We start from the raw sequence: 20,915 nt of genomic DNA on the forward strand, positions 1-20,915 counted from the left end.
TTAAGGAGAAGAAACGATAATTAGAGCAATACAAAAACGTAACCTATTTTTTTTTGTACTATGATAGACAAAGAATATCTTGCGAAAAAAGATAACAAAACAAAGAGGATGTTGCCGTTTTAGTTTAAAAACGATTATTGCACCATTAATAAACTTTTAAACTAAAACACCACAAAACCACGAATCTGATTATAAGTGGGAAAAATTGCGCTTTTAAAATATCTGTACAAAACAAGTACGTTTAGCTCTTAACTTACAAAAAAAAAGTATCACTTCGAGGGCTTTTTCAACGTTATAAATAAATCAATAAATAATTTCACAACATTAAACGATTGTGCGCAAACACATTAAACTTTAAAAAAACAACGCACCACGAAATTTAACTCGAATAACTTAAAAAAAAAAAAACAGTCAGAAATACATTAGAAGCAGAGTTAGAAAAAAGATAACGTTGTGATTCTATTTAAGAAACTGAAATATTACAAAAAAATTAAACAATCTGTCATATACGATGAATTTTAATTATTGATTTCCCTCATCATGTAGCATCTTCATTCAGCCTTTCTACTCGATACCTATTATAAGATACATATGGAGTTCGTGAAAGATCATTGTCCGTTAGCACCCGCGTTCGATTGGGCACAACACCTTCTCCACGGCCCATCAACCAATCTGTACACTGTTTATGCTGCACATCACTAACATTCGCACTAGCCCATTTCTTCAGCCACGCACGGAACTTCGACGATAGCCTCTTTGTAATTTCAGGATGAGTCTGTAACAACATAACAATAACTGATGATACCGTTACGTTAATGTAATTTTTCAATAAAATTTCATTCGGCGGACTAAATAAATAAAAAAAGATGTCCATTTCTAATGGTTCTTAAATTTTGTGGTTTTAACTTTCGTCTCTGATATGCCCTGCATAATTTTTTAAAAACATTTATATACACATACCTTTCTTGCTTTGGAAAAGGCACTTATTTTATAAAGAAAACTATCTTTATTGACGGTAAACATGATTTTGGAATCTTGAGAATTGAATTTACATTGCGTTTCATCAGACACTTCATAGCCAGGATGATCAGTTTGATTTCTTTCAGGCGGAGGACGCTCTATTAATTTTCTCTCTAACTCGTCTAAAATGCCGAATTTTTTATCGCCATCATCAAGCCTACTCGATTTTTTGTTCTCCTCATTATCTTGAGTCTTTTTGTTCTGGTCATCACTTGATGATTCTCCTTGATTATTAACCGAATTCTTTTTATCGCCGGTTTTATTATGATGTCCCATTCGCTTTTTATATATTCGCAAATTCCTATTTAAATATACAGGTGAACGTGGTTTATTATCAACATTTGCAATATCAGAATAACATTCTTTGTAGGCACTCCACTTCTTCGCGTCATCCACTTTCTTTGGATCTTCTGAATCTGTATCCAGTAATTCGATCGTCATTCGACAATCTCTTTTATAAATGTATATTTTGAAACAATTTTCATCTTGAACAGCCTTTTCGCCAGATCTCTGGTAAGCTAATTCTAAGTGTGCTCTTTTATGGGCAGTTGCACACGGCCCTCCAGTAGCACCGCGTTTTTGTTCCTTAGAAAATAGATCGGTACATGCTATAGCCGTTCTTTCCGTTACACAGTGTTGCAATTGTCGGACAGCGTATGAGACCACTTTGTCTAAAGTGAAAGCAATGTATGCATGAATACCAAACATTTCTCTCAATGTATCCTCATAGGTGTTCGCGTCCATGTTGCCATCTAACAAATTTTTAACCATGTCTAAAAACGCAACGTAATAATCTTCTACTTCGATTTGGGGCTTTGGTTTTAATCTAAGTGCTACAGCTGTACTTTCCTTGCGACCTGTTCGCGATTTTGCTTCTTCAGCAGCCAAAATTACTGCACGTTCGTAAATTTTTGCCAAACGTTCACATAATACGGCATGTAATCTTAAAAATATGTACCAATTGTTATTAGCCATGAATAAAGTGTACGCTTCATCCTAAAGTTAAAAACATATGTTAGATTTGGACTCCAAGTTGACTGATGAAAACTTACCGGATCTGACACTTGCGCGTGTAGAGGAACTTTAATATCTTCTTCTTTGTAATCAGCATCAGTTTTAATATCCATTTCACCGTCGAGTCGCCCTGGAGATTTTCCTGGACTGGCATCGCTTTTTCCTTTGGGGTTTATTGCATTCGGACTGCTTATAGGACTGTCATCTCCGTCTTCTTTTTCATCTACGAAAAAGCATATTGCTAATTTTTAAAACACGGTAGAGGTCTTCCATTATCTCGTGAACCAGCGCAGAACATTAAAATTATGTTAAAGGTATATGTAATTTCACTTACAAGTAACACCTAATCGACTACTACCGTCGAAGTTGGCGTTGAAGAGTCAATTATGAATGAACCACTCATCTTAAAAACACTGATTTTTCAAATTGCAGATTAAAAACACAAACAACGCAAAAAGTGAGGTTACATTTAAACAGCTGATAAGAGTTGTAATCCGGCGGTACATTCACAATCGACTCGTCAACGCCAATTTCGACGGCAAATTTAAAAAAAAAAAAAAAAAACCGTTCTACTGAGTCAGTAAATAATCTGCTCTGCTCTTTTGTCTTGAATTTTTTTTTTAAATAAAGATGGGCAACAAATCAATTATTCTCTTTCGTTGTTATTATGACATTTTAGGCGAATGCTTCAACTTGACTGGAAGAAAGCCCCTCACTTCGGCGCTTCATTCCCGGAGTCCGAAAAAATGCGAGGATAGTTTCCGCTTCGTTGAAAGCACATAACTGGCGGAGTAAACAACGCTTGGGACGCACAACAATCCTTAAGTTTCAGTGTGAAAAAAATAAAACGTGATCAAGAATGACTGAATCTGTTGGTAACAATGAAAATTTGAATGATTTTGGTACCACTGTGGATCTAAACGCATTTCCAGTTGTCAGCTTTGACAGAGTTGACAGGCGAATTTGACGTTTACCATCGAAGGGTCATTTTTCTAAATACAATAGCATGAACATACCCGACATAACCAAATTTTTTTTTAAATGTCGTGTCAAGTTAAAACATCTGGTCAGTGCCAATTACGAAACAGAAAAACACCAATATTTTTCAATTGTTTCATTGCCAACAGACTCAGTCATTGTTGATCACGCTGTATATAAAAATAAGCAAAATGTTATTATAATCATTGTCTTATGAAAATTTAAGATGAAAACTACTTCGTTATTACGTCAGACGACATAGAACATTGCACAAATAAAAAGAATATTACCATCATCTTCACGTTCGTCATCTGTTAGCTGTTGTTTGGGATGGAAAAATAGTTCAGGTATGAACTGACGTAATAAATGCTTTATACGCCTTTTTTCGCCCTTTTGAATTCCTGTTTGTCTCTTAACATGATGAATCAGAAGATTTGCAGCGTCGTCAAGAATTGTCCGATCTCGATATGGCAAAATCAAATGAGGACCCATGACTGGTTCTGCACCCTCTTCATTTTGTTCATGTCTCTATCGATATAAAACAATTATTTATATAATTATGACAAGAACATACAACAAATATATTTACCTCATCAAATAATGTTTCAATTTCATTAAACAAACTTTTAGACCTTAGAGCTTTTACATCGGTTTGTTTGAAATTTATACCTTGATGATCAAGACTTTTCAAGTAGTATTTTTCATTTTGTTCTCGCCAAATTTTATTGAATCCTTTTTGCGCTTCTCGCCATTCTTCTTCTTTTGCCTTAAGCCTTCGAAGTACTACAGGAACAGCTGTTTGCGGATTTCTTTTTAAGCCGTCGATTATATCTTGAGCTTTATCTCCATAAATTCTTTTGAGCGCTCGTTGGTGCAATGTTGGGGATGAACCACCTAAACAATCGTCCAAACGATACTTGGCAACGTCTTCCGCGTTCATCCTGCTCAATTTTTTGTTAACACCTTCCAACACTCTAATGGTTGATGCATTCGTTTCGATCACAACATCCAACTCGAACCTTTCATCTTCACAACGATACATGTACTCTTCATATTGCGTTTTTCGAGAACTAACAAACGTACTATCTTCAGACCAAGTAGGAAAAGATACCCACTGATCATTCAACACCTCCTTGCATAACTGTGTTCGACCCGAACAACTTAAACCTTCCTGTGCTGGAGGTATTACACAATAACTGGCACCCAGACGCTTAGCTGTTGTGAGGTCGATTTCCAAGGCAGTTTCACCCTGTGGTCTTTCTGTACGCGATGCATTGTAAGGCAGCGATTCGACTTCGTTTTGACCCAGGAATTCGCGAAACCACCTCATTAATTCTGGAAATCTACCCAAAAAAGGGCTCACTACCATTATCAGTTCGCTTTTTGAAATAATTTCTTGATTAAATAGAATAAGACAACGTAAAAAGTTGTTATATACTTCTTGTGAGCGCACTGCTTTTCGAACCTGTAAAAAAAATATAATTTTGAGAGTTCTTGATGAATTAAATAAGAATAAACAAAGAGTTTATTTTCCATAAAGAATAATGTTGCAGAGTAATGAGAAGGTATGTCTACTGAATATTAAACATCCTTCACTCTAACTTGCATTTATATTGCACTGTTTCCTTTACACAACTCAAACCAAAATAGAGATATGTTTAGATCGTTCAGTGCAAATTTGTTTCAGAGAGACACTTTGTTAGTCTGTTGCAACTTAGACTAATTTTTTTTTTTAATTTATAGATGTAATTTGACCACAACTACCAATATCACCAAAATGATGGTAAAAAGGAATTAAATCAGCATAATACTTACACATTCACTAAAATATTATCATGAAACTAACACAATTTCTATACAAATTGTTACAAAATTTGTAAGTAGTTTGTCTTCTCTCAACATCAAAATTTGAAGGTAAACAATTTTGTTTTATTAATTATATAACGGTAATGATCACGGAGTACCTCCATTAGAATATACATTTAAGGCGGAAAATGTAAAAAAAAAATATGTAACTAGGTTTTTTTTTGCAATAAGAAACGGACGCAATAGTATTTTTTTTTATCTATTATCGTAAACTAGAAAATATACCTTGCATAAACTTTTAATATTATTTAGCCTATGTTAATTAGAACATTTAATTCGATATCAAAAAAATCTAATTTTTTGTTTAAAAGTTTGTTAACAATCAAATAACAAAATCTAGTTATTGGACAATTATAAAAATGAATACAATTTAAAAAGATATAACTTTTCCAATTGTCATGAAAAAAATATGTACCTTGAAAATTTGTTTTTCCCTTGTAGGCAACAGCTATTCTACTTTTACAAAATCATCCATTGATTTCAGCAATAGACTTTTATTAACAATTAAATCAAGATAATAATCTGAAAGATTTTTGCCAGAATTATACTTATCTACGTATAGTAGGCCCTGCAATTTTTACAGTTCTTTTATGGACTAATAAAGTTTGTTCGTTCTACAATGATTGTGTAGGATTAAAAAAAATTGTAAACCAAAGCGGTAAAGTGGTTTTCCGGGTCTCAAGAAATATTTTCTCTCAACCCGGAAAATAATCAATTTACTGCTTAGGTATACAACATACATCCTATGTAGATCTTCTGACATTTTTTTTTTTCAAAAACTGAATTTTAAGTAGAATATAGTTTCAGCGATTTTTAGTTGGGCGTACTAAACATAAAACAAGATAATTAAAAAAAATATAGCAGATTTTTCATTGTCTCTGTTGATTCATTGAAAACTTTTAAGATTACCTTATCGAAGAATGCATAATCGTTTAACGTGCCGTACTTTCCCGCTTCTGCCAATGTGACATCTCTGCATGATGACATTTTATGCTTCTTAGGTGGCGGTGCATCTCTATGCATCATAGGGGTATATGTTGGAGAGCGTTTTAATTGCCCTGAAATATGACTTGGCTTATGGGAAGGTCTTTCCATTATATTTTCTCTGTAGGGCTGTTTTGTTGGCGGTTTTTTCACAACGGAATGGTCGGACGCTGGTGCTGGATTAATATGACTGGTAGCGTCAGGTAAAAACTGACCGAATTCGGCTAGAAGATCGCTCTGATTTTCAAAAAGTTTTGCTACTTGACTGTATACTTCTTGCTCAGTTAGGTGCTTCCCACCAGAACCTCCGCTAGACGATTCTTTCATTGTTCGTTGTTCTTTCTGATAAATATGTAAGATATCCAGAAACCTCTTGTACTTTTCTGGTTGATCTTGAAAACGATTCTGTAATAAAAATATTAAAAATCACTGTATTAATAGTATACTATCTATAAATTACCTAAGATTTTAAATATGAACAGATAAGTTATGTTTAAAAAAAAAGCCACTTGGTTGACAATTTTATTAAACATTTATCAAATGCAGAAAACAATACAGTCTGTGATGATCTTTTGAATTCACAGAAATGGAATACGAGTGTATCTATATTCTTGCGTAATACAAAATATTGTTGTTAATTTTTCTACTTATTTTAAATTATACATGTCATGTGCATAGTAGTAGATATGGATTTAAGTGAAACATTATTTTAGTGTATTTTGAAACAATGTGGTTCAACTGAATGAAATCAAAATTAACAATTAGTCCTTACATTACTTGTTTGTTTCTGTGTTTAACTCTAACATTATTAAATTTTTGTAATACATATGCGACGATTTAATTCGTTTAAAAAATTATCAAAAATTGTTTGCTCATTGTAATAAGAAATCGAAACAATCTAATTATTCGTTAAAATATAGAGAAGAAGTTCATGAACGTATCAAGAATTATTATAAGCCTATACATACTTTACAAGCAGTGAACATCCTGCATTTCATACAGGTGTGTCAAACTTGTGGTTAACCCCAACAGATTACAAACAAAATTAATGTAGGTACATTGAAAAATGTGTCTCTATTTTAGAGAGCAAGTCGACACAAGTTGTGTCTTAAAAAACCAAAGTAAGTATGTGTATTTCATATCGCCCTTGTCACAAGAGAATGGTAAATGTCATAATACATAACAATTTTTTGTTGCAAGTTTTAATCACATGTATTCCACAAATTTAACGAAAGTTTTATGGGGTAATATTTTTATTGCAAGTTTATCGTAACTGTTTATCATTCTTTTGTAAAAAATTTCTTTTTGCGAAGTTTTAGATGAATTATAACCAGTTCTTTGGTAAATCTGTAATAAAATTTTTGATGAAGTCTAAATCTGTAATTTTCCACTCTTTTAGGAGATCCTTAAAAATCGAACACACAAAAACTTTCTTCCACTAAAGAAACGATTTTTTCAAAATGACGCTACTTTGTATGAAATAATTTTTACTTTAAAGAAATAATATATTATGTACTTAGAAAAATTTAATATTTAAATTTATAATCAACATTGTCCTGGTTTAATGGTAAAAAGAAAGATATAAAAGATAAGAAATCTAAAAGTTTTCACAAGACAATACCGGGTATCGTAAATTTTACTTCCATCTTCCAAAATCGCAACTTACAATAATTAAACAAACGTAATCAAATTTGGTACATGTAATAGGTTTATCATTAAGGGTTATTTAGTGATGGGCAATGAGAACATTTCCAATTGGAAATATTTCAGAAACAGAATAGTTACATATTTCCATAAGTTTCCGAGCTTGAAATTTTACCACCACATCTCAGAAATATAACCTCTAATCTAAAGTCCAGGGGCCAGTTTATAGAAAGAGAATTAAATATTTCATTCGAATTAAATTTTAATGCCCGATTAACCCATGAATCCGAAACTTGGATTGGTTCAATCTGATCACGTGTTCAGTTAATCTCGCATTTGATTACGATTAACTTATGCACAACCAAAAACCCTAGAATAGGTCAGAATTCTGTCTGAACCGGTTAATTTAAGCTTCGCTGATCAAAAAATGATTTAGTGAATCTTAAAACATTGAGAACATACTTTATTATTATTTGGTGTTTTCTTGAAGAAAAAAAGAACCCCAATATGATGGAGCACACATTTGAAAAATTACAATGTTTCTTACGTTTCCGGAAATACATATTTCCAAATTATAAATTTCCCGAAATTTTCCATTACTAGGGTTATTAAACAAAGCTATAAAAATTTAAAAAGACACTCATTTAACACCAAATTTTCAATTTCTGATTTTTAGACTGATGTATGAGGATCAAGCTGACTCGGTTCACATTTATAATAAAGCTGTAAATAAGAGGCTTAAAAAAGTAAATGATCCTTTTGTTATTGTCCAATATAAAAACGCAAACTAAATACATTTTTGTGATTTTGATTCACCTTGGATAAAATTGAATACACATTAACAGATTCTACTAAAATATCACAAAAATTGCTTCTGCCATAAATGCATTAATGAAAAATTTAACAAATAATTAGCTGCTTTATTATTATACAATTATGTGTACCGGTTTTAGTCAATTTTAGTGATTTCGGCGGTGGAAGTAAAGTTTGCCGCACCGGTGCAGTAACAAATAGGATGTTTATCAAAGTGGTTAGAATTAGAAGTGGAAACTTGCATGAATGTGGAAAAAACTAGTTAAGAGATGGGTTGTCAAAATAAATGTATTGAAATATAGTATACAAAATTTATTTGTTCCGCACTTGTAAACGTCAGTTTTACAAGTCACTGTATTCGCCTTGAAAATGTCTCTTAACTGGCTAGTCAGTAAAATTTTACACCCGTGTTCATATGAGTGTCGTGCGTTTCCAAAGCAATACGTAAAGCTCATACGATTTTTTTTTCAAATATTGGAATTTTATTATAGTTTGTATAACTATTTGAAAGTGTGGAACAAATAAAATGTTCAACAATACACGCAAGGTAACGGGTTTTACTGGCTCCAGAAGGTGACTGGTTCGCCTTCGGCTCTCCAGTCATATCCTTCTGTCGCCAGTAAAAACCCTTTTACCATGCTAGTAATGTTAAATACTATTACACTTCCAAAGTACATTACAAAACATTTTTTCTTTTCCACAGAATTTGACCACTGAATCAAATTTATAAAAAATGAGAACTAATGCAGTGAAATACAGTGTGTAACAAAATGATTTTCATCTAGTTTGCTTTGGAATTTTTGCACATGTAAATATTCCTGCACCGCTCTACTTTTTTTTTAAGTGCCGAACTATTAGATCTGTCAATAAATGTCATCAATCGAATTGACTATTGTTACAATTCACAAAATTAATTAACAAACCTTGGTGGCCACTTTCAACACTAGCTGTGACTTGCTTTTGTTAGCTCCTTTTTAATTTCAATCTCAACTTTGCATTCATATCATCCCTTCGCAATAAATCACATTTGGAATTTGGATATATATTTTGAAGTTAGGCTTTCTATTTTTTTTTTTTTTTGTAGAGCGGCATTTCGTATTTTTACCAGGGTAATGCAAAGGTAACTAGATGAAAAATCATTTTATTCCACACAATAGTTTATAAATAACTTTTAGGTGCAAGTTTGAAAGGAAACAGTTTTTTTATATAGTTTGTTCCTTTTAATAATCTTACTTTGTCTTAGTTGGTTTATCTCGCCCGTTCAGATTTATCCTTCGTTCCACATACACCCAGTAGTCTTAAAAAGACAATGTAATGTAACAATTAGCATCTTATTATAACATTATACATTACATTATTACAATGTCGGTGTAAAATGGGGAACTAATTCGATAAAGTCGAAATTGTAAGTTCTTGGAGAGGTATCTTTTTCATTTTTAAATGTGCATCTTTTCAGATCTTTGTCATTTTTCAATAATTTTCTTTTGTTTTCATACTACGCCGCCATCAACAATTTTTTTAATGGCATGTCATATTTTGCATTCATATTTGTGTAGTGGTTGGAGTTCTGAATTCGGTCATAACGGGTGTTTTTTTAAATTTCACCTCGTAGTAGGCATTCAAGAATCGATTGTGAACGCACCACTCGTGTAAAACGTAAGATTTAGGCCCGGTTTATTCACCTTCCAAGTAACTTTATTTGAACGGTAATTACCATGGATCTACCAATAGCAGATTCTAAATCATAGCAACTACTGGCCAGATAAATTTACTTGAAGGTGAATAAACCGGGCCTTAGACAGCTGATCCGTGATCCGTAACCTGTATAGTGCGTTAACAATCGACTCTCCAAAGCCTACTGAGGTGAAATAAAAAAAAAAAACACCCGATATAACAACGTACGATATTGATAGTTTTCAGTATAATCAAGTCTAAAGTAAAAAAAAAAAAAACAAAAATGTACAGAGAATTGAGTTGGCCATAAAATATTGATAGATATTCATAGATCGAATTTCTCATTAAAACCAGACCCCCTGTCAAATGTTTTCCAAAATTTCGGATTTCGGCTTGGATACTGTGAAGACGAATGGATGAACATTTTATTATTTTTTTTTTTTATTTGCTATTGAATCACGTTAAAGATTGTTACGAACACTCTCAATATCATGTCATGTTTTGACATGTGACCGAGTTCGTAATTCTAACCTCTATCTGAATATGATGAAAAACGTATGACGTGCTATTTAAAAAAATCTGTCTACGTCATAGTATAAAAACAAAAATCGATCGAGAAATGACAATGACCTGAAAAGATGGATTTTAAAAAATAAGGTAGACCTGTCCAGAGTTAAAAAAAAAATACAATTTCGATTTTATCGAATCGATTCCGGATTTGACATTCGTACACATTAAATATTCGTTTCAACCTAAAACTCTTTTTTGTATCTACATGTACTACACACTTGCAATAAAATTATTAAAGAGTAAAATAGTTTGAATATTAAACACATTTAAAATTTATTACCTTAATCTTATTAACGTAATTGATCGCATGATTGAACTGCACCGGTTGATTCTGAGGTGTATCAGTATGTCCCTGCAGTGCCTGACTTACTGCTACTTGGGCTGCCGACAGCGACATGGAGTTATTGTAAGTAGGAGCTCCACTTCCATAACTGGAAGAATGATGTACCACAGGAATAGACGGTGTTGCCTGTGGGGCTACTGGCGGAACATGCTGCGTCAACGAGAGTGGTTGACACGGGGGCATTGTAGTCAGCGGTACCGAATTCGACATATTTATGGTACCCGAACCTCTCATAATCATCTTCTGTTGTTGAGGATCGGAAGGCATATTACCAGTTGGACTAGGCATGCTGACTGACACTTGAAATGCATATCCCTGATCGCTTTTCTGCACTTCAATTTTATAACCCGGCGGTAGAAATGTGTTAAAACCAACAATTAAATCGGGAAAACCCTTGAACAAATTAGACACTCGTTGTATGACTCCCGGAGTATCGATACTTTGACTTTTAAATTCTTTCATAATGTCCAAAAAGTCATTATACACTTGAGGCTTTGAGCCAAATTTAAATTTCACAAGGTCCAAGTAAGAAAGAGCATCCTCAACTTTTAGGCGTTGAAAATTGCTGCCTGGAGATTGCTGCTGTTGAGATTGCTGAGGTTGTTGTTGCTGTTGTTGCTGCATATCCTGCATTGGAGCTGTTGGAGGTGACGAGCCGGCTGTTCTTAATTGAGAATGACCACTCACTGATAAGGGTTGCATTGCCGAAGTTTTTCCGGAATGGGGAACCGTTGCAGCCGGCATTGCACCGTAACTCACCGGAGGTGGAGGATAAAGTCCAGACTGCATTCCTTCACTGACCACCTTGACGGTACTCGTATTTGAGTAGGCCAAAGAGGATGATGTATTCTGCAATGACTGATTGTATAAAGCAGCAGTTGCAGGAGATCCACTTCCTTCTTTCAGCGTCTCATCCACTCGCAGACGTTTCATTTCAAATTACATCGAGGCGGCTGTAAAAATGATGTTTTGTAAATTATTCTTGCGTAGTACAAGCATTTATCTTAATTAAAATTAAAAAAAAAAAAACGACGTTTGGGGTCTACTAAAGTAAGACGATGTTACACAATGTATTTTTAGTTTACATCGAACATCAATTTATTGGTTGATGGCAATAACGCGCACAAAAAATAATGCACGATAAAAAAAAAATTTTACTTGTAAAATACATATAGTAAAATAAAGTAAAAATTTGTTTTGGGTACATTATAATTTCTAAATCATTAACATCAACTACTGACCTGAAGTAATAAAACATTATTTTCCTATCATACCAAACGACGATGGGTAAGAACACATGTAAAATTGTAAATAAAATTAAATAACATGCCATGAAACCTTCAAATAAAGTATGCACTGCACTGTCATTTCAACATAACTGAATCAAAATAATGGATATCAGATAATGATTAAATCAGATACAAAATTACCTGCATCTCATACTGGACAAAAATTGATTTTTATTTTCAAATGATGTAAAATAAAAACACTGCAATTCATGTTACTCCAAATCAGATTAAATAAAATGTATATAAGAAAGAAGCAAACTGTTTAAAGTTTTTTTTTATTCATTTTTTTTTTCTTTCAAGATGAACAAACTTTAGCTTGTTGGGCAAGACGTCGTCCTTTTGTATTCCAACAGTAATTTTAAATAGTTACATTCATTTATCAAGGGGAATACGGAAATTTCTATTACTGGATTGAGGGAATAGGCCAGGAAAGTCTTTCTCTAAATTTTTATAATTAATATATGTAATATAATTTTATAATTTCGACACATACTTTACGTCAATCATAAAATTGTTGGAAAAATTTACGTTTCAGCGGTGACAAACACTATTCTACTCAAAATCCGTTCACATTGGAGAAAATTCTCAAATTCTGACAAGTGTCGAACAAAAAAAATTATTATTGGATGTAAGTTCATAACACAAATTGAAAAACAAAATGAAATTATCACTGCAATGAAACTCCTTTTTGACACAGCGAACTTTCAATTGTCCGTACGAAACGAACGCAATTGCTTTTGATCAAAAATTAATTTGTAATTTCTTGAATCAACACTTGAGCCACAAGCTGTTTTAAGGTAATAGAAATACTTAATTTTTTTCACACCAAATTAACATAATAATGTTCCTGAAATTAAAGGAATCAATTTCAAAACAACCAAAAATTCATTGCACGATTCGTAATTTGTTTTCAACACATATCAGAGGTGGCTTTGGTAGATTACGTCGTCAGATGCCATGTTGAAACAGTCAATTCAGCTGATCCGCAAAATGACACGCCCACTTATTTATTTCTGGCATAAACAAAACCGGTAGCGTTTATGAAGACTGCTACGCAGTTGGTTGCCGGTCTGGAGCATGGATGAAACTGAGTGCGCGCCATTTCGCATAGTAATCTATATTAAATTATTCGATTGGTTAAAACTCGTATTCGACAAATTTTCATCGTTGCAACTGTAGACAAATGTCAAAAATGCATCCGAATTGAATATACGAAAACCGTTGTTGAAAAGTAGGGCCCCCAAGAAGAATACTGTGCAACTTCGTGAAAGTTTAACCAAAAAAAGGTACAAATACGACTACTATGGACGTTTATTAAAATTTGGCACTTTAAACTCGACTCCACTTTCGGAGATAAAACAATCATATTACATAAACAGATAGAGATCTGTGATCTTTCTTTTTTAATTTAATTTCAACGCATGCGCGCCTACAAGAATACTGGCGGCAATCAGCATACCCCGAATCCCAAATTCACCCCAGTTACGTAATAAACTGCAATAATTAGATCCGACACTGACAAACGCACGCGTTCAAAATGACGAAAAAACGCTCTTTTACTCCATTGGCATCTTTGTACAACTTTCACAAGTGACCTTGAAGCTGTTCAACCCACCAAGAAAAATTACGCGTCAGTTTAGAAAGCCAGAAAGATCTGTCTGTCGAGTTGGATTTTGAGAAACGACACGAACTCAATGGAAAGATGCGTCTTGGGCGTCAACGATACGCTCTAACGTCAATTACATGTTATGGCTGTTATAAAGACTTACATTTACGTCATGTACCAGTTAAATGATAGAAGTCCGCGTTACGCATCGAATATACTTTGCAACACCCAATTTTATAAACGTCGTAGCACCAGCGAATACTCATTTCGGCGTCAACGTCAAGTTTTCCGAGTTTTGTTAATAAATATTTGTGTGTTCGCGATAGGGTTTGAGCTTCGTGCATTGTATGCGTATTTCAATCTTGGCAACGCTGCTGCCCTCCAATATCGCAACAACGTTGCCTCCTCCGCGACGCAGAATAAAACACATCTTCAAAGCACCTTTGTGCATGAGTAATCTGTGTATTGGCAACGTCGCCCGTTGACTTCGCTCCCGCGATCTACAAGGCTAGCTCCCCATTGGCTATCGTTGGAATCGATAGGAGAGTGGAAGGGCAGGGAACCGGACGTGCAGAGCGCTATTGCCATTAATTTCCTAAACGTAAACTTTCATAAAGATGAAAATCGCTTGTCGCTCTTTGTCAGTAAACAAATACAAAATGTTGCATCGAAATTTCGTAATTGCAACGGACCGGCCGAAAGGTTGCCAATACAAAAGTCGAATCAAACTTTGTTTGAAATTCCGTCAGCATTGAAACTGTCAAAATTCCCCCATGAATCCCCGATTCCGATTATTTAACTGTGTAGCCTAGCTATCTTTTATAACACGCTTTCCGTGGTTGCCAGGTCAAGTGTCCGCAACGTCGCCGACAACAAACATCAACTAAATTTGGTATAAAAACGCTTTAATTTTAAAAATAAAATCGCAAGTGTAAAATTTACTCACCCCGTACACCTCCCACATTGTAACAACCAATGCTAATTTTGGAACGCCACGACCAAAATAATTTACAAATTTTAGAAAAACGCCGAAAAATCAGAAACTCCTTCGCAACGATCGATAAAACAACATTCTTTGCGTTTTTACAATTACACAACCGACCCGTGAAGTCTAAAAGTTAAAAATATGTCACTCACCTTACAAAAGCCTCTTTTGCGGAAATTTTTTCCGTTCTCTGGGGATCTTGAGATGCACCAACTAACTGCAACCGATCCTTAATGTTTTTGCCGAGAAATAACAGTTTTACACTAGAATTCATCAAAAGAAAATTCTGACACATTCTGTTTCGAACCTTCCTATACGCTGACCGAGTGTCGACTGACTGGCTCTTCAAATCTCAGAGCTTGTTTGGGAGAGTCCATAATTTTGGTGTGGTCGGTCGTCATCAGCAGTTGAATCAGTTATGGTTGGTAATAACAAAAAAAGTGTGTAAATTTACGAAAGATATTAGTTACGAGGAAATATACCCCCATCAATTAGCACAGTCCTCAAAATAGCTTTTCCTGAAATTAAAAAAATTAAGGTAACTACCTACCACCCCTCGATCGAATTGTCTGGTCCATAAAAAGGTTTGTTTGATGCTTTGGTTTTAGTTCTATGCAAACATAACCGTGGCGCTTGTGTTCTTGTTTAAAAATACCCGCCAACAAATAAAAATCAAACAGATAGAATCATCCAAAAACAGATGTTATCATCAAGTTTAAGTTAAATTATTCATACTGTGATGTAATAAAGGTTGACAGTTGAATCTGATTATTTGCCGGTGTTGTTTTATAACCGTTCAATAAAATAAGAAAATTAACTTTAATCATTGAGGTTAAGAGTTTTATTGATCTCACAGTAAAAAATTATGATGATAAATATCCTATCAATATCCTACATCATATATTGTATTAGAATATTAAATCCACATGGAATCTTTCGAAACTGAATAGCTTTTTAAAGCATTCAATTGGTGGTGACTTATCAAGCTGCATTAATTTAACCAATCACAAAGTACGAACGTGTCACTAGAAATTATGAACGTCAACCAATTTTATTTTCAAGAATTTGAGCCACAAAGGTATACTTGTTCTTATTTCTACTTAGAAACACGACAGTTTTTTGCAATAAAATGAAATTTGTGGCTGCCATAATTCTACTTTGCTACTACTGTATTCATGTTGCACAAACAAAAATTAATGTACAAGAATTAAGATGTTTAGGTAAGTAATACATCATTTTATTGTTATAAGATTGTTATACAAAATATCTTCTTTCCAGTTTGTAAAGTTTCTTTAGATGAACTAAGCAAAGCAGTTAACAAAATTGATCCCACAAAAACAGTAGATGTTGGAGGGTATCGGCTTGATTCAAATGGAAACTATATACACAAATCTATTTCACAAGCAAAGTCTGAGGTCCATTTATCTGAACTTATAGAAGAAATTTGTCCAAAAATGGATGATTATGTGAGAGCCACATGGAAATCTAATGGTACATTAACATTATTAAAACTTATTACTGATGAGGGTCAAATGAATAATGCCATGTCAGATGTGGATTTAATTCAAGATGATGATTTAAATAAGAGCCTTAAATACTATGTATGTTAATTAAACATATTTAACTTTTATACACAAATAATTTTTTCAGTGTGAAGGAATCATGGAAGACTTAGAGGACAATATTATCAAGCATTTTCAAGGAGATTCAACAGATATACATACTAAGATATGTGTGGAAGAGTCTGCTATTTGCCAAAATTTGAAAACCAGTGCTAAGCATGATAGTGATGAATTGTGATTATTTTAAAAATTTGTCTTCCACAGGTTAATATGTATATTTATATAAATAAAATAAACCTATTTTTTTCTAATAACTGATTTTGTTTTAAATGTATTTTTCGTTTTGTTTTAAAACTTGTAGTATAATTTTGCGTTGATCCTCGAAATCTTGAATTATTGAAATGTCACTCTACTTGAGTTTTGAGGTTAAGTTGTCTCTGTTATCCTTTCAAAGTTTGAAATGTCGATTATAAAATTTATATAAAATCGTTGAAATTTAATAAATCACAACACAACACTAGGTACAGAGATAAAAATGATTAATTATGAAGCAAATATATCAGCATATGAAACAATATCAACTTTGGGTCAGTGTTTTGAAGGCAAGGCTGTTGTTCATCTAGCACAGCACAAAAAATCAGGTACCATGGTAGCACTCAAGCGTTTTAATATGGATAGAATAAAACATGAGGCACATTTAGTTGAGGTATAACCATGAAAATTATAAAAATTTCATATTTAATCAAGTACTTATATTTTAGAGAGAAATAATATTGACAAAGCAACTTCAGCATCCAAACATCATTACATATTATGCAGCTTTTGTACATTTGCAGGAAGTTTGTGTAGTAAGCCCTTTAATGGCCTTTGGATCCTGTCGAGATCTTTTAAATGCACATTTTAATGATGGACTTCCAGAGCAAGCAATAATATTAATATTAAGAGATTTGCTTGATGCATTAAATTACATACATAAAAAAGGATTTATTCATAGGTTTTTGTACAGTATGAAAACAAACTATTGCCTGAATACATTTTATTTTAGGTCAATCAGGGCAGGTCACATATTGATTACCGCTTCTGGAAAAGCTTGTTTAGCAGGACTCCGTTATGCTTGTCCAATTATTTTTAATGGTAAATGGCAAAAACATATTCATTCTTTTCCCTCTAGCACAGCAAGAAATTTGAATTGGCTAAGTCCAGAGCTTTTAGAGCAAAATTTACAGGGTAATATCAATTGTTTGTTTAATTTAAAATTAACACATAGTTACAGGCTATAATCAAAAGTCAGACATTTATAGTGTAGGTATGGTAATATGTGAACTTGCTAATGGAGCAGAACCATTTGCTGGAGTTTCAACAACTTTAATGTTAACTGAAAAAGTCCGTGGATGTGTTCCTCAACTGTTTGATTGCACCACAGTACCTACTAATGAAAATAATGAATGTTATGGTAATTTTTTTATATCAATATTATAATGGCAAATGTTATTTACATTGTTGTTAATTTTAAGAGTAGCGAGTAATAATTTGGAAGCAGATTACATCTCTGGAAAATAAATTTTAGATCCCAAATAATTTAATACAAAATTAACAACACTGGCAATAACCAAAATTTGGGGCTTAATAGTATTTTGAATGTGTTTCTGCACAAGGTTTATTTTAAAATATCTAATTGTAATTATTATTTATTAGAATTACTCTACATGATTGCAAATTTTTTTTTGACTTAAATAATTATTTTGAAGTCAAAGAACTGTTTGTGACACATTCAGAAATTGTTAAGCATCCGCCCTTTGTTTCAGGTGATTGTGATATAAGTAATAATGTAGTTAGCAGACGATTTTCTGATGATCTTCACGAGTTTGCTACACTTTGTTTACAAAAGGAATCAGTCATCCGTCCAACTGCTAGTCAACTTCTTACCCACCCCATTTTTAAATCAATAAAAAGAGGGATATTTTTACCTGACTTACTTAAGCCTGCCATGCCACTGAGTAGCAGAGTTGCAGTTAATACAGGTATTTATTTTTAAAAATCTTTAGAATTTACTGTAGGAAAAGTTTTTTTAGATGAAGTTACAAATTTAGATGTTGCCCAACAATTTGCTGATATGGAAGTCTATTCCTGTGAATGGGACTTTTGAAAAAGATGTTTGTAGTGTTGTATATAGTTTTAATTCAGTATTATAATACAAAAAAAAACTTCTATAGGTATATTATCAGGAAGTAGAAACATGAAGAACAGTCATAATTGACAATGTAATTATACATGACCCTAAATCTGTAATAGCGTTAAATTAAGAAAAAGTGCTACTAGCAGTTCTAAAAAAGCAATTGCTCTTCCAGATTCATAATCTTATGACACTTCATCTTTGTAATTTGATACCATTATAATAAACACCCAAATTCCATTTTTATCTGAACAATTTTGTAAAACTGTGTTTTTAAAAAATACTGTCAGCACTGAACTGACTGACAGTTTTTACATGAATTAACTATGTCTGAATTATATGTTTCAATCTGGATGGTGCAACTTATCACATTTAATTTGCTTTTAATAACAGATGTGGCCTTTTTAAGAATGGAATCTCGATCACAGTACTTATCTGAAACAAAATTGAGACAAATGAATATACAGAAACTGTAACTTGTCAAATAACTTACCAACACATAAATGAACAGACACAGCATCCTTTCCAGGAGCCAATGTCCAGATATGTAAATTATGAAAATGACGAACACTTGAAATACTTTGCAGTTCAAGTGCCAACTCACTAGTATGTCTTGGACTACCTTCTAATAATAACCAAATAGAATCCCGCGCTACTTTTGCAGTTGTACAAATGACAACTGCTGAAAATATAAGAGTACAAATAGGATCTGCTAATTTGGCATTGGGAAACAATTTAATAATTATAGCTGCTATGAGCACCCCAAAACTTTGTAAGAGGTCTCCTAGAACATGGGCAGCTGCTGCTCTTACATTAATATTTGAACTGCTTTGGTCTACATTATTTGTTGGGCTTAAGCCATGACTGTGGTTGTGGCAAAAACCATAAAGTACAGCTCCCATCCTTGAATATTTTATAATGTGGTATGTTTATACAATTTTTATTATGAACTTACACAATGTTAACAATCAGGCCTAAGGAAGCTACAATCATCATTGTATTTGCATCGATATCATATTCTTTTTTCCAAAGTCGGTTCATAGCAAGAACTGCAAAAACTGCAGCTAACAACCAAACAGTTAAAACACTCAAAAAAGCACCAAGAACTTCAGCTCTATAATATCCAAAAGTCATATCTTTTGTAGGGGACTTACGAGCAACCCATATTGACAAAAGAGAAATAAGAAAGCCTATAAAATCTGAGAACAGATGTGCTGCATCTGTCATTATTGCAAGACTACCAGCAATAAAACCACCAATTAATTCTGTAACCTGCAATAATAGAAGAAAGTGATTATCTAACTTTAACAATATTTGTTCTGGTTACCATAAATAAAAAGCATAAAACTGATGCAACTAAAAGTTTTCTCCAAGCTTTGTGATCCTCATTTTGAACAAGAAAACTATGACAATGGAATTCGTCATTAGGCTGGTAACAATCCTTAAATAATTGGATAACTATTAACATCATTAATAAGGGGTAAAACTTACATTAATTAGAAGAGGTGAGTCTTCAAGGGTATCAATGTTGTCATCCATATTAGATATGCCTCTTGTTCTATCTCCATTTACATTTAAAACATTAATATTATGAGAACTACTTATGGTCCAAGTGTTGTCACTTTCCCCTTCTGCCCACTGATTAATTTGTTTTCGACATCTAATGCATTTTTTAACACAACTATTCTGGTCATCGAGAAGGAAATTTTCATCATCACCATCAACATAATGCTCACAGTATGCTTCCATTGAACAAAATCATAACAGTATTTACGATTTTTTTGTTATTTCAATTACATTAGACAGTTTTATTGGCATATTGTTAATTAACGACTGACAATGAATTCATTGCTATCAGTTTTAACATTCCGTAATACCTAGTTATTTAAATATTCTCAAATTAAAAGAATTCAAATACTATTTTTATGTTTACACATCACATCACCAATAAGTAATTACTATTAAAAATTATCAGAACACTATTTCCATAAAAGAAACTTCAATAGACGTTCACACCCCGTTAAAAATTTGGAATAAAAATGAAATTGTTCGTTTAATGAGATTTTACTTTACTTCGCAAACAAATCTTGTATGACAGATAAAACTTAGGTTATGATCATAGATAAACAAACATGCGCGAACTTGAGCGATAAGCAAACCAAAAGACGAAACTCGAAACCAAAGCGAACACACTTTCGACAAAGAATCTTTCGACATGGGTTATTCAGGTCAGGAGAGGGGTCTTTCTGAATTTCTTTTTGCCGCAACCCATTATACACATTGCAACAATATCTTGATTTCAAAATTTGAAAATAATGAAACAGTTAATTAATAACTGAATCCACGACGGCTCTTAGTCTTGTTGGTCCTGTCTTTTTTACGTTAAAGCAAAAA

General features: G+C 33.1%; 4 protein-coding genes across 7 annotated transcripts; 2 read left to right on the forward strand and 2 right to left on the reverse strand.

Annotated features, from left to right (window-relative positions):
* Window positions 1–434: 434 nt before the first annotated feature.
* Window positions 435–15,367, reverse strand: Sin3A (SIN3 transcription regulator family member A). 2 transcript variants are annotated; one of them, XM_069036886.1, is made up of 8 exons: window positions 14,939–15,367; window positions 10,844–11,859; window positions 5,788–6,267; window positions 3,602–4,477; window positions 3,303–3,540; window positions 2,073–2,257; window positions 961–2,016; window positions 435–775 (listed from the first exon to the last, which is right to left on the reverse strand). In XM_069036886.1, the coding sequence occupies exons 2-8, from the start codon at window positions 11,837–11,839 to the stop codon at window positions 539–541; spliced, it is 4,068 nt and encodes a 1,355-aa protein (XP_068892987.1). In that variant the 5' UTR covers window positions 11,840–11,859; window positions 14,939–15,367; the 3' UTR covers window positions 435–538. The 2 variants fall into 2 exon arrangements, with proteins under 2 accessions (XP_068892987.1, XP_068892988.1); XM_069036887.1 differs by lacking the exon at window positions 14,939–15,367 and adding an exon at window positions 13,965–14,156.
* Window positions 13,378–16,662, forward strand: sel (canopy family protein seele). The gene is made up of 4 exons (XM_069036909.1): window positions 13,378–13,481; window positions 15,891–16,006; window positions 16,065–16,387; window positions 16,437–16,662. Exons 2-4 carry the CDS (start codon window positions 15,916–15,918, stop codon window positions 16,584–16,586), a joined length of 564 nt encoding a protein of 187 aa, XP_068893010.1. The 5' UTR covers window positions 13,378–13,481; window positions 15,891–15,915; the 3' UTR covers window positions 16,587–16,662.
* Window positions 15,836–20,782, reverse strand: LOC138122640 (proton-coupled zinc antiporter SLC30A2-like). Of its 2 annotated transcripts, none has more exons than XM_069036897.1 (5): window positions 20,013–20,782; window positions 19,849–19,950; window positions 19,477–19,793; window positions 19,015–19,424; window positions 15,836–18,956 (listed from the first exon to the last, which is right to left on the reverse strand). In XM_069036897.1, the coding sequence occupies exons 1-5, from the start codon at window positions 20,268–20,270 to the stop codon at window positions 18,808–18,810; spliced, it is 1,236 nt and encodes a 411-aa protein (XP_068892998.1). In that variant the 5' UTR covers window positions 20,271–20,782; the 3' UTR covers window positions 15,836–18,807. The 2 variants fall into 2 exon arrangements, with proteins under 2 accessions (XP_068892998.1, XP_068892997.1); XM_069036896.1 differs by having other exon boundaries at window positions 19,849–19,962; window positions 20,013–20,774.
* Stlk (Ste20-like kinase) lies at window positions 16,884–18,776 on the forward strand. 2 transcript variants are annotated; one of them, XM_069036902.1, is made up of 7 exons: window positions 16,884–17,054; window positions 17,110–17,342; window positions 17,394–17,575; window positions 17,622–17,801; window positions 18,154–18,369; window positions 18,421–18,501; window positions 18,562–18,776. In XM_069036902.1, the coding sequence occupies exons 1-6, from the start codon at window positions 16,884–16,886 to the stop codon at window positions 18,492–18,494; spliced, it is 1,056 nt and encodes a 351-aa protein (XP_068893003.1). In that variant the 3' UTR covers window positions 18,495–18,501; window positions 18,562–18,776. The 2 variants fall into 2 exon arrangements, with proteins under 2 accessions (XP_068893003.1, XP_068893002.1); XM_069036901.1 differs by having other exon boundaries at window positions 18,421–18,776.
* Window positions 20,783–20,915: the final 133 nt, after the last annotated feature.

Source organism: Tenebrio molitor, chromosome 2 (genome assembly GCF_963966145.1).
Source record: "Tenebrio molitor chromosome 2, icTenMoli1.1, whole genome shotgun sequence".
NCBI lineage: Eukaryota > Metazoa > Arthropoda > Insecta > Coleoptera > Tenebrionidae > Tenebrio > Tenebrio molitor.

Bases quoted from the DNA above. Each gene is read 5' to 3' on its own strand.
- LOC138122640 (XM_069036896.1), bottom strand. From the start codon at position 20,270: ATGGAAGCATACTGTGAGCATTATGTTGATGGTGATGATGAAAATTTC. The intron at 19,794-19,848 runs GTAACCAGAACA...CTATTATTGCAG, and splicing joins TTTTATGCTTTTTATTTATG to GTTACAGAATTAATTGGTGG. The intron at 18,957-19,014 runs GTAAGTTATTTG...ATTTTGTTTCAG, and splicing joins GTCTGTTCATTTATGTGTTG to ATAAGTACTGTGATCGAGAT.
- Sin3A (XM_069036886.1), bottom strand. From the start codon at position 11,839: ATGAAACGTCTGCGAGTGGATGAGACGCTGAAAGAAGGAAGTGGATCT. The intron at 4,478-5,787 runs GTAATCTTAAAA...TTTTTTTTACAG, and splicing joins ATTATGCATTCTTCGATAAG to GTTCGAAAAGCAGTGCGCTC. The intron at 776-960 runs GTATGTGTATAT...ATGTTGTTACAG, and splicing joins CCTTTTCCAAAGCAAGAAAG to ACTCATCCTGAAATTACAAA.
- sel (XM_069036909.1), top strand. From the start codon at position 15,916: ATGAAATTTGTGGCTGCCATAATTCTACTTTGCTACTACTGTATTCAT. The intron at 16,007-16,064 runs GTAAGTAATACA...TCTTCTTTCCAG, and splicing joins ACAAGAATTAAGATGTTTAG to TTTGTAAAGTTTCTTTAGAT. The intron at 16,388-16,436 runs GTATGTTAATTA...TAATTTTTTCAG, and splicing joins ATAAGAGCCTTAAATACTAT to TGTGAAGGAATCATGGAAGA.
- Stlk (XM_069036901.1), top strand. From the start codon at position 16,884: ATGATTAATTATGAAGCAAATATATCAGCATATGAAACAATATCAACT. The intron at 17,055-17,109 runs GTATAACCATGA...CTTATATTTTAG, and splicing joins ATGAGGCACATTTAGTTGAG to AGAGAAATAATATTGACAAA. The intron at 17,343-17,393 runs GTTTTTGTACAG...ATTTTATTTTAG, and splicing joins AAAAAAGGATTTATTCATAG to GTCAATCAGGGCAGGTCACA.